We start from the raw sequence: 12,085 nt of genomic DNA on the forward strand, positions 1-12,085 counted from the left end.
AAGTGTGGTGAATGGTGAGTGGGGGAATGGTCTAGGGGGGATTGGTGGGGTTGTGGTGAAGGGTGAGGTGGTTGAACCTCACCTTGACCATTACTCTCGAAAGTATAAGAAGGCTTCCCCTTCTCAAACTTGGTCTAGGCGGGGTTGGGTAAGGTAAAGGCTTGGTCCCTCCTACCCGATTGTCGGTGGACTATCCACCAAGTATCACTCCCCACGGGTTGCTCCCAGTTCAAACTTCCCAAATAGGGTAGGTCCATGAGGTTTGATCCTTCAACTTTCCTATGCCCATCTGGGTTCCAACCTAGGTGTTTCCTAGCAATGTGGGTCACTAACTCCCCAAAATAAATAGGTGCCCTAGACTTACTAGCCTCGGCCGCATTGGCCGCCCTTTGAAAGTGATTGGCTATCCTATGGGATATGTTCAATTTTTTGGCGGTAGGAATTACATAGGATGCCAAAAGTTCCAATTCATCTCTCCTAACATTTTCCGGTTCATGCCTCCCAAAAATAGTGAGGCCGGCAAATCTTTGCCAAAGTTTTGGGACGGGATGTTGAATCTACGTCCCTTTGGCATGCTGGAGGTTAACTAGATCCTCCGTTGTTAGCCTCTTATAGACCACGACGGTGTGGTCTTGAGAGGGTTCAATCGATTTATCCGATTTTAAATCAAACAACTTTCCGAATTCTTTAAGAGTTAGTCTCACATCGTTGTTTAATAATCGAAATTGTACATGAGTAATTAGTGCATTCATTTTAATAACATTAAAACTTGAAATAAATTCCAATGTTAAGTAGTCATACGTATCATGGCACATTTGAAAGAAACCACTCATGCCTATACCTTTGAACAATTTTTCCAAATATTTATCTAAGACTAACTTAACTAGTGTGGGATGATGAATAAAACGCGTAGAGATTACCTGGCGATCGATAAGGTTTAGCATCCTAGTCCGTTGCTCCTCCGAGGTAATGACAACCTCCTCCCATCCCGGAATTTGAAGATCCGGGTTGACCATTGGTCGTGGTGCCCTCGAACTCTCACCCCTTTGTGTCCTTGAACATTTTGAGGCCATTATATTAGGAAAAACTTGATGCTTGGAGCTTTCTCTCTCTAGGTGTTTGAAGGAAGTATGAGAGAAAGTGGGAGAAAATAGGTGGGAAATGTAGAGGGAGGTGTGAGGATTAATAGTATGTAAGAATTTTGAGGTTTTGATGGATGAATATGAGGAGATCTTGAAAAAGAAGTGAGTTTGAAGGTGTAAAAATGGAGGTTTTAGAGAGAGAAAGTAATGGAGAAGAAGATGGAATAAGAAGAAAGTGAGGAAAGAAAGAAGAGGAAGAGTATATGGATGGCCAAAAATAGGCGCGCCCGATCGGGCGGATCATGCTGAAGCCCCAAAACTCAGTTGCGCGCCCGATCGGGCGAGCTCTGCCCGATTGTTCGCGAACACGAACGATTTTTCGCCCTCATACTCGCCCGATATATCTTTTCTTTCACTCGATTTGCGCCCGATCGGGCAACCTCGCCCGAACGGGCGAAATTCGCTCGGGTTTCTGACGGCACTTGCCCGCCCGATCGGGCGACGTTGAAATTCGCCCTCATGCTCGATTCCCAACTCTCCTCTCGCGCCCGATCGGGTAACCACGCCCGAACGGGCGATTTTAAGGTGGAAATATAGCATGCTTGCGCGCCCGATCGGGCGAGCTCCGCCCGATCGGGCCCGTGCCTGGTCTGAATTCCTTAGCTATTTCTTTCTTCTTTGTCTTCAAATTTCTTCTAAGTCTTTCGACCTCTTAAACCTATACCTGTACAAAAACACTTATAAACGGTAAAATTTCACTCTCCTCGCCTCTCTAAAATAAAATAAAAAAATAAAATGGAAAACTGGTCTAGAAAGCAAGAAATACGGGTTGCCTCCCGCAAAGCCCTGGTTTATCTAGGTCCCGCACGACCTTCTTACCAAGTACAATATCTAGGACCCTTGGCCTAACACTTGATCGGGTGGTTTCTCACCCGGTCTAGCGGTGTACAGGCTGCGATGCGGCTTTCTGACATACCCTGTGGGATGCATAATCACCTTATCTGGTGGATCCTCCTTGACTTGGACTGGGGGATCTTCAATGCTACGCACTAAAAATCCTTCTTCGATCGAGGGTTGCTTCAAATTGTCATTGCGTTCAACACTTGCAACTCGATCTGGCGGAACACTTACCTTGGGCTCGATTCGCACAACTTGCTCAATCGGTTCCACCTGTTCATCCTCGAAACCAATACCAACGGTGTAAAGCGCTCTTTCTATTGCATCGACTTCCTTCTGCCATTTGTCAATCCCATCTGAAAAGGATGCAACACAAGATACCGCCTCCAAGGGATCTTTTTCAAGAGCTTGGGGCTTGTTAGAATAATTTACAACCACATTAACACTGAAACATTTCTCCTCAATCATGGAGCTTTTAGGGGCATTATTCAGATTAAAAACAACTTTATCATCCCTTACTGATAGTGTTAACTTACCACTTCTTACATTTATGACTGCTCCTGCAGTGTTAAGGAATGGTCTACCCAAAATAATTGGGGTCTGCATATCCTCAACCATATCAAGAACAACAAAATCTACAGGTATATAAAATTTACCTACTCTAACAGGGACATCCTCTAAAACACCTAAAGGGTATTTGAAAGAACGATCGCCCATTTGTAGAGTTATATTGGTAGCTTTTAATTTACCCATATTCAACTTAGAACACACAGATAATGGCATGACGCTAACACTAGCACCCAAATCACATAATGCATTATCAATCAAGAGATTGCCAATATGACAAGGGATAGAAAAACTACCCGGATCTTTTAATTTAGGTGGAGAATTATTTTGAAGTAGACACTACATTCTGCAGTGAAAGCTACCGTCTCTACCTCACTAATAAACCTTTTTCTCGTCAATATTTCTTTCATAAATTTTGCATACGAGGGGATTTGTGTGATCATTTCAGTAAAGGGAACTGTTACCTTCAAATCTTTTACTACCTCCAGGAACTTACCAAACTGCTTATCCAAGTTTGTCTTCAATTGACGATTGGGGAATGAAAGTTTGATAATTGGCTTTGGAGCATTATTACTCTTGTCTGGAGTAGCCACCTTCTCTGGAGTTGTACCCTGCAATGTAGAATTAGATATGTTAGTATTATCCTTTAGCCCTGCAGGGCTATCAACTACATTGTTTGGTTTAATGGAATCAAGATTAGCATTATTTGATAAAACAGGTTCATCAACTTTGGGCATAAAGGGCCCTTCATAGTTTGAACCACTCCGTAGAGTAATTACAAATGCTTGATCCGTAGGCCTAGTATGCTGTTCCGGCAAGGCTCCCTGTTGGCGGGCTTGTAGAGTAGCGGAGAGTTGCGCAATTTGATTATCTACAATTTTATTGTGCGCTAGAATTTGATCAATTGTCGCATCTCTGCTCTCCATGTGCTTTTGCATATTAGCCAACATTGCTCTGATTTCCACCAGAGAAGGGTCAGAAGATGAGGAGGGTTGTTGTGGTTAGTTCTTCTGGCTAGCATTGGGATGATAATATTTCTGTTGCTGTTTCTGTGGCGCCTGTGGTTCTTGTGGTGGTGGATTTTGAACATTAGTGCTTCGGTAGGAAAGGTATGGATTATTCCGATACCCAGGATTATAAGTGTTGGAGTATGGGTTATTCTGCCTATAAGCTTGGAAGACATTAAATTGCTCCACGGAACTCCTGCAATCCTGCTCCCAATGACCTACAATACCACAATTTTCACAGAAAGGCTCATTAGAATTATTATTAATTGCAGAAACATTGGCTACATTATCAGTGCTCAGGTTATCTAATTTTTGGCAAATAGAGGTTAGTTGAGCTTGCAAAAAGGATACAGGGTCGACACTATGCTTCCCCTTGTTAGCAAATCCTCTAGGATTCCCATATTGGGAATTATGTATCTCCATGTCTTCAATAACCTGACCTGCATCATCAAAATCAAGATTCATAAATCTTCCACTAGCTGCAGAGTCTAAAATTATTCGAGAATAATTTCCAAGGCCATTATAGAAGGCTTGGATTAACTGCCATTGCGCTAAATTATGGTGGCGGCAATCTCTTTGTAAATCCTTGAATCTCTCCCAAGCCTCATATAAAGATTCATCGGCTTCTTGGGCAAAGTTCTGGATTGCACTCCGTAGTACGGCTGTTCTCTCTGCAGGGTAATACTTGTTATAGAAATTCAAAACAAGAGTTTCCCAGTCAGTTATACCAAGTGTAGTTCTATTTAAGCCATTAAACCACAATTTAGCTTTTCCAGTTAAAGAGAAGGGGAAGAGAATCTCCCTGATTTGGTCTTGAGTGACCCCGGCTTGCCTGCTGGTGTTGCAATATTGACAATAGTCGGCAATGTGAAGATTCGAGTCTTCACCCTTGGCTCCACTGAATTGCTTCCTCTCTATCATCGTTATAAATTGAGGTTTGATTTCAAATTGAACCCCATCAAGAGCCGGAGTAGGGGTGAGATGTGGAAAATCCGTAAGCTTTGGTTGTGAATAATCACTAAGCTTCTTTGGAGCCGTCATCTCTGATTCTGCGTCTGATGATGTCTCTAAATCACTGGAATCAGTTGGAGGATCGCGGTGATTATTGTTATTATCACCAGAATCCGCTAGGATTTTCTTGTAGAGATTTTTCTGTCTATGAAAGGAACGTTCGATCTCAGGATCGAATGGGATGTAACCTGATCTGGAACACCTGGGCATAAACAAAAACTAGAAGCAAATAAGAGATTTTTCTCAGAGAAATAACGCTCTCTGAGACAAAAGGGAAATAATCTAGACTACAAAAACAATCAGAATTAAAAATAAAACCGTTTCCCCGGCAACGGCGCCAAATTTTGACACGGTAAAGTCGTATCCCCTAATCAAAAGTAAATACCTAAATCCTTTAACTACAGTAGATAGGGAAGTAGGGTCGATCTCCACAGGGAAACAAGTCTTTTTACTCCTTATTAATTATTATAATCTAAATTATAAAGTAACCAATATATTGTAATTAAAGGAAACTAAACTAGGAAGATTAAGAGTAGGGAGAAAACAATGAATAAAAGGATCTAGGGCATAGGTTCACCAATATATAATACTCCAGGGTAAAACATAGAAATCAATCATTGACATTGCATAAATAACACGATTAACAGGCTCTCGCAATTTATTAATCAACATAGATCTAACAGGCTCTCGCAATTTACTAGATCTAAGTTCTTATTGAAAATAGCCTTTAATATCAAATTAACATCTGCTCGATTCATCAATTTAATATTACTATACTTTTACAAGCCGCAATTGTAAAACGTTAAAACAATTCAATAAGAAATTATCATGCAATACCAATAATCAATAATAGTCAATCATCAATGCATCAATCAACCACATTGTAAAGGGCTTTCGCTACGTATTACAATCACATAATTAATTTACCGGTATTAAATCTCATCTGTCAAATCTCGACTTAACCATTTATAAATTAATATGCCTATTGAAACTAGACCTAAACATCAATTCTTATCTGTCGAATCTCGAATCAATATTGTTAAACTCATGCATAAAAGATTTGCGCAAATCTAGTCACAAAGCGTTAAATCAATCAATAGGAAATTAATCTAGCATTGATAATTAACAACAATAAATTACCCCTTCATATTATTTATGGATCCCCATGAACCCTAGAAATAAAACTACTCACACATAATTAAATCTAAACTAATCAAAGCAACAAAATAAGTCATGATGAAGGGAAATAAGATTAAGAGAAGAGAAATCGTTACCAAACTAATCTGTATTAATGGAAATAATCAAGAACAAGAGTTGAGAGAAGAGTTAAGAGAGAGAAAAGATCCTAAGTAGAGAGAGAAAGTCTAAGAAAGAAGGTTTCCTAGTAATTCCATACAAAATCGTATTTAAACGTTTTCTAAAACAAGAATTAAAACTAAATATCATCAGGTCTTCTAAAAACGCGCGCCCGATCGGGAGCGCCTTTTTCTTCGCGTTCTTCCCAAGCAGCATTGCCCGATCGTGCTAGATGCTCGCACGATCGGGCGCGCCTTAGCATGCACAACACTATGGTTTGCCGCGCCCGATCGGGATAGAGGTTGCCCGATCGGGTCTTTGCTCCTCTTGAGGCTTAAACTTCGATAAGGCTAGATTTCTCGGCCCAATCTGGATTTCCTCTCGGGTCTCGAATACTTGGTCCAAATGCCTCGGGATCCGAATTACCGAGCCCTTAATCACCGGCTCTCACCGATCCTGGGCTCCAAAAGTGGTCGTGTCCTAGCTTCCGTAGTTAATCCATAAAGCCCGGGAAAATGCTCCAAGAGTGAAATTTCCTGTAAAATACAACTAAAACTACGAAAACACTAAAACACCCAAATTAGTAATAAAAGTGGCCCGAAAGAGCCAAAAACAATACTAATAACGACCAAGGGACCGGGGTAAAACACTATATAAAATGGACATATCAATCTTGCCTAGTCACAGGTTGCTGATTTCCTTGATCAACGGGTTGTTCAATCTCCATGTTGTCACCTTCATCTTCACGGTTTGATTGCGGGTTGTTCCGCGGCTGACGAGGTGGTCGTGACTGGCCTTGAGTTTGATTCTGCCCACCAGCGTTTTGGGAAGGATCGGTTCGACGGGTGGTGACCATGACTTTTGTTTAACGTTTCCCCACAGACGGCGCCAATTGTTTATGCAAAAGAATTTCAGATCGAAGTTGAAGGGGAACCTGCTCGTCTGGTCAAACCGAGTCCTACAAAACATTGAAAGTCAACTGCCTCGGGGGGTGTTCCCGAGAAAGCCCCTCCGACGGTTAAGTTAATAAATTGTGTTTAGAGAGAGAATTTGTAGAGAGAGAGAATTAATTACCTCGCTAAACTGTGAAGATTATCATTTATAGGAGAGGATTAACTAACTTGATTAGGGTTAGGATTAGGGTTTTTGGCCGTTCTAGGCCGTGTTAGGCCCTGTTGGGCTATATTAGGGTTTCTCGGGATGCATGCTGTGCATGATGATTTAATTTTCCTATTTGGGGTTTAACTAAGGGCATTTTGGTAATTTATGTATTTAATGAACGTGGGCCCACAGGGGGTCCAAACAACTACAAAAACATATTTAACTTAAATTACTAAACTAAAATTTATTTTTTCTTAATAAATTTAACTTACTTTTACTAAATTAAAATTATTTTTGTTGAATACTACTTCATTGATTTCTTTTTACTTCGATTGATCGATCTATAGTTACCTGACACGCAAATACGCAATTCAACGAAGAAACTAAAATACAAATTATTTTTTTTAATACAAAAACATTAGGGTTTCCTGTTCCTAAAAAATTTATATTGACTTATTTTTTTCCTTATTCATATACTTAATTGACCATTGTTTTTCAGTAATATATATTAAAAATAAATTAATCATGAAATATATTGTTTAATGTGTATAAATATAAAGTTTTATAATATCAACTTTTAATAATTTTTACTAATATTTTATCATATATGCTTAAGGTCAAACTAGTGCATTGACATTTGTGCTAAGTTTGACATGTCAATTAGTCGAGAATGAAGGGGTGGTTCATTTTTATTCAATTTTTTCTTTAATTGTTCACTTAAGTTGTGTGCCAAAGGGCTATAGATCAAGCAAAATAAAGGAAATGTATTTATTTTAAGGTGACCAAAAGTCGAAAACATGAACTAATGGAGTTAGAAGTTGGTCTAATTAATTATTTTACAAAATTTCAAGTTCACAGAATCTAAAGGATAGTGTATTTTTTCCCCCGATAAAGATGCTTGAAATTATTATAATTTTGACTGTGTGGATATTTGTTACTCACATATGTAAGGGTTCGGATTACTTTTTACTATTCTCACATGATCCTATATTTCTAAGTCTATACACACACTTTGAAATTTGTTATATACAATCGAGTGCATTGTATTCACTCAATCCCTCAAATCCCTTCTCTCATTTAATTTCCTTCCAAATGTTTCTATCCAAACATATTTTAGGAGACTTGCATATCTAGCAGACTAGCACGTAGTTATTTTAAGGTGCCTAAAATAGCTTGCCAAATAGATTTAAAGGAAGGGTTTTTCTAAGCTATATCCCCAAAGTTATTGAGTTTCTAAGGTGTGCCCATGCTTTTTTAAAATTATAAGATATACCCTCCAACATAAGGTGTTTATTCAACCGTACCCTATAATAACGCTAATCCAATGTTAGTAGTTGTGTTAACGGTTCATTACCACACTTAAAAGAGAAATTTCACGCCCAAATTGGGGTAGAGTTATATAAGTAGGTTAACATTTAACGTTTTTTTCCAAATTTTCCCATCTGCTTTTCCTTCTTTCTTCTAAAAGCAACCATTTATATATCAAGCTCTCGGTGTATTTCTTATACTTTTTTCTCATCCACTTCTTTATTACTTCCTATTTATTTACAATTCTAACGTCGAGTTTAAGTCAGAGGGTATGGTTAATTAAACAACTTAAGTCGGAGGGCACAACTTGTAATTTTGAAAAAACACGGGCACACCTTAAAAACTCAACAACCTTGAGGGCATAGCTTAGAAAACCCCCCCCCCCCCTTTTTTTTAATTTTTTCCTTTTTAATTATCTTGAATGTAACAAGCCGCAACAAGTTATACAGGTAAACAAGAAATATGACAACATATAGATTACAATTTACAATTATACAATGTGAAACACTCTTTTCACTATGGTATAAGTGTATAACTGTACAAGTACAAATCAATAGACATATATTACAATAATACAATGTTAAAACACTTTTTTACGCAATATGGTATAAGTACAAATCAATATAGTATTTTATTTAATGGTAAGAAAAATAAAATATTAGATATGTGCTTGTATTCTAAAGTATTACGGTCCATGCACTAACGTGGAAGAGTTGGTATACTTTGCTCATTCCTAAAGAAGTTATCAGGATCAACCATGGTCTTAATTTTCACCAACCTATCAAAGTTATCCTTGAAATATTTCACCCCATATTTTTTACCTTCAATGTAGCTTCTTGTACCTTGGTGATTAATCCCCAAGTCAATGTCTCGATAATTAAGAAAAGCTTCTCTTGGATTTTTTGAAACAAAAGGAGTCATGTAGGTATGGAGTTTTCTTGTCAAGTCTATATAGTACTTTGATCTATCATTGTCTTCTTCGTTCCAATTAGTCGCGTATTGAAGCTTGAACATGTTCCCGGCCCTATGAGGGAATGGTGTCGCATCAGCCGGTATCTCTGCCATTTGGCCTCCATAAGGGTTAAACGTGAGTTGAGGCGTTTGTAGTTCAACCATTAGCTTCCATAACCCTTCTAACCCGTATCTTGGAATTGGCTTCTTCAAATAGTCGGACTTTCTTTTGAGGGAAGTTAAACTTGAAGGGTGCCTATCTAATAAAGTCGAAAGTGGAGTTCCCATAGCAAAGTCATAATAGAAAAGGACAGATCCAATCCAACTCATTTCAAGGCAATCCGACTTTTCTAGGCCTAACAAGGGAAAATTCTCTTGTACTAGGGATAAAAGGGATTGAGTGTCACCTAAAAATAAGCATCTAAATGTTGCTTGGTTTGTCAAAAGGCCGGTTTTGGTCGAGTTTGTAACACCTAGGGTAAGCCTAATGAAGGCATCACAGTCCAAATTTGGAGCAACATGTTGATATTGATCAACAATATCAGTTAGGTTTTGGTCTAGTGTCCTTGAAACCCTAAAAACAGTGACTTTTTTAGGTACTTTAACCAATTTTATCTTATAGGAAAGGATAACACAATAACTCGAACCACCACCACCTCGAATAGCCCAAAAGAGATCCTCTCCCATGGTTGTGCGATCAAGTATTCTACCATTGACATCCACAACTTTGGCATCAACAAGATTATCACTTGTAAGGCCGTATTTTCGCATTAAATTACCATAACCTCCTCCGGTGATGTGCCCTCCAGCACCAACGGTAGGACAAACTCCTGCAGGGTAAGCATGGGTGTCACTCTTGTTCGCGATGTTGTAGTATACTTCACCTAGGAGAGCCCCGGCATCCACCCAAGCAGTCTCATCCTCGATGTTTACATCAACTGAACGGAAGTTGAACATGTCAACCACGAAAAAAGGGACTATAGAGACATAGGATAGCCCCTCATAGTCGTGGCCTCCACTTCGGACCTTCATCTCAATACCGGTCTCCTTGGCACACAAGATCGATGCTTGGATGTGAGATACATCGGTAACTGTCACAATAAGCAAGGGTTTACGAGTTGTGGAGGTATTAAAACGAAGATTTCGTACGTAGGATTGTAGAACATTAGAGAAGGATGTATTTTGTGGTGCATAAATGAGGGATGATATTGGGTAGGATTCAAGAGAATGGCTAGTAAGACATTTTATTAATCTATCTTGAATATCATCATTTTGATTTGAAACTATATTTGCATTACTTTTAGTAACAAGAGTTGATACAAAAATTACGGCTAGAAAAGAAAGAAATGTGAAGATACGAACCTTCATGTTTGTATTGTGTTGATACTTACACAAATATATGATATAATTTTGGTTTTTTGTGTTGTTTATGTTTTTTGTGTTGTTTATAATGATCAAAGCTTTGTTATTTATAGAAAAAAAAAAAAATCAAGGAAGAAGTAATTGTATGAATAAGGTTTAAGATATATCCTTGAAATTTTTGTAAGTTTAATTGTTAAGAAGTTGGTTTTGAATTACGGCTAAATGTAATTTGACCAAGAAACTAATCAAATTTCACGTAGAAAATGGCGTTGAATTCCAAATTGTAAGGATGACAAATATTGGGGTACCGTAGTTGATTATTCTTTATTTGAATTTTATTATTTCACGTGGGATAAGATTAATTAGGTAGCAAGAAAATGACTGCATGATTTTGATTAGAATTATTTGATCAATCATATATTTGATATAAAGTCATATGCTTACATGCACAATTAAAGAATCAGAAATTTAAGTTGTGTACAAGTCATTGCTTTGCATCTAAATTATTTAATTTTTGAATCATTTGACTGGAATTCCCTTTATATTCAACAGAGTACGTAACTATATCACAAATAAACACATTTTTTTTAACAAAGAGTTCTATAAATGAAAAGCAAAATTACAACCTAAACTAAGTAAAGAAAGCAAGATTACCCGATAGAACATTAGGGGTCGGACTATACAACTTCTATTCGTAACACGTTATTCGTAACGGGCAGTTGAAATAACCTGTTACGAATCTTTTATTTGTAACGGGTTATTTGTAACGGGCATTTCAACTGCCCGTTACGAATAACTTGTTATTTGTAACGGACACTGCCCTTTACAAATAACACTGGCTATCCGTAACGGTGGCATACGTAACGCCCGCTGCCCGTTACAGATAGGCCTTTTTTGCCTGTTACGGATAGGTATTTTTCCACTAGTGTCTTTTCCCTATTTTTTCCTAACTTACTACCTTTATCTTCCTTCCTACAATGAACATAATCTCTAAACTTCTCATTCTCCTGTGTTACTGCAAGAGCCTCATCAACGAAATCCGGAGACCAACCTAATAAGGATATCACCTCCTTTAGTTATTGTTTGAACTCACAATTTTTAGGATCTAACTTAAGGACTTGTGCAAGATCCATGAAAGCTAAGGTATGTTTATTAAGTTCTAACGCCGCAATCGCTCTTCTAAAATAAGCTTTTACATTAGTAGTATCAAAACACAAAACCACGGAACAAAATTGACCCACTCTGTCATAGTCTTTCATCTTGATGAAGCAAGCACCCAAGTTTAGATTAAGGGACACAGTTATGCCCGAAAACATCAATTTATCCCCACCACTACAAACAAAAGCAAAGGACAAAATCTTAAGAGCAAGAGAGTATTTTGCAATAGCAGACCCCATTTGATTTTGCTTGTAGAATATGTTTCCCTCATCTTTTAAACTGTTTACAAAATTGAGAACATCAAAAGGATTCTCCAACCGCCCAACCATAAACTCCAACTCATGA

At 38.2% G+C, this 12,085-nt stretch overlaps 1 protein-coding gene across 1 annotated transcript; it reads right to left on the reverse strand.

Moving 5' to 3' along the window:
• Positions 1 to 8,713: 8,713 nt before the first annotated feature.
• LOC110699995 (berberine bridge enzyme-like 8) lies at positions 8,714 to 10,689 on the reverse strand. The gene has a single exon (XM_021877483.1). The coding sequence runs from the start codon at positions 10,586 to 10,588 to the stop codon at positions 8,969 to 8,971; it is 1,620 nt and encodes a 539-aa protein (XP_021733175.1). The 5' UTR covers positions 10,589 to 10,689; the 3' UTR covers positions 8,714 to 8,968.
• Positions 10,690 to 12,085: the final 1,396 nt, after the last annotated feature.

Source organism: Chenopodium quinoa, unplaced genomic scaffold, assembly GCF_001683475.1.
Source record: "Chenopodium quinoa cultivar QQ74 unplaced genomic scaffold, ASM168347v1, whole genome shotgun sequence".
Lineage (NCBI taxonomy): Eukaryota > Viridiplantae > Streptophyta > Magnoliopsida > Caryophyllales > Amaranthaceae > Chenopodium > Chenopodium quinoa.

Excerpts from the sequence above, each read along its gene's own strand:
- LOC110699995 (XM_021877483.1), bottom strand. The coding sequence starts at position 10,588 with ATGAAGGTTCGTATCTTCACATTTCTTTCTTTTCTAGCCGTAATTTTT.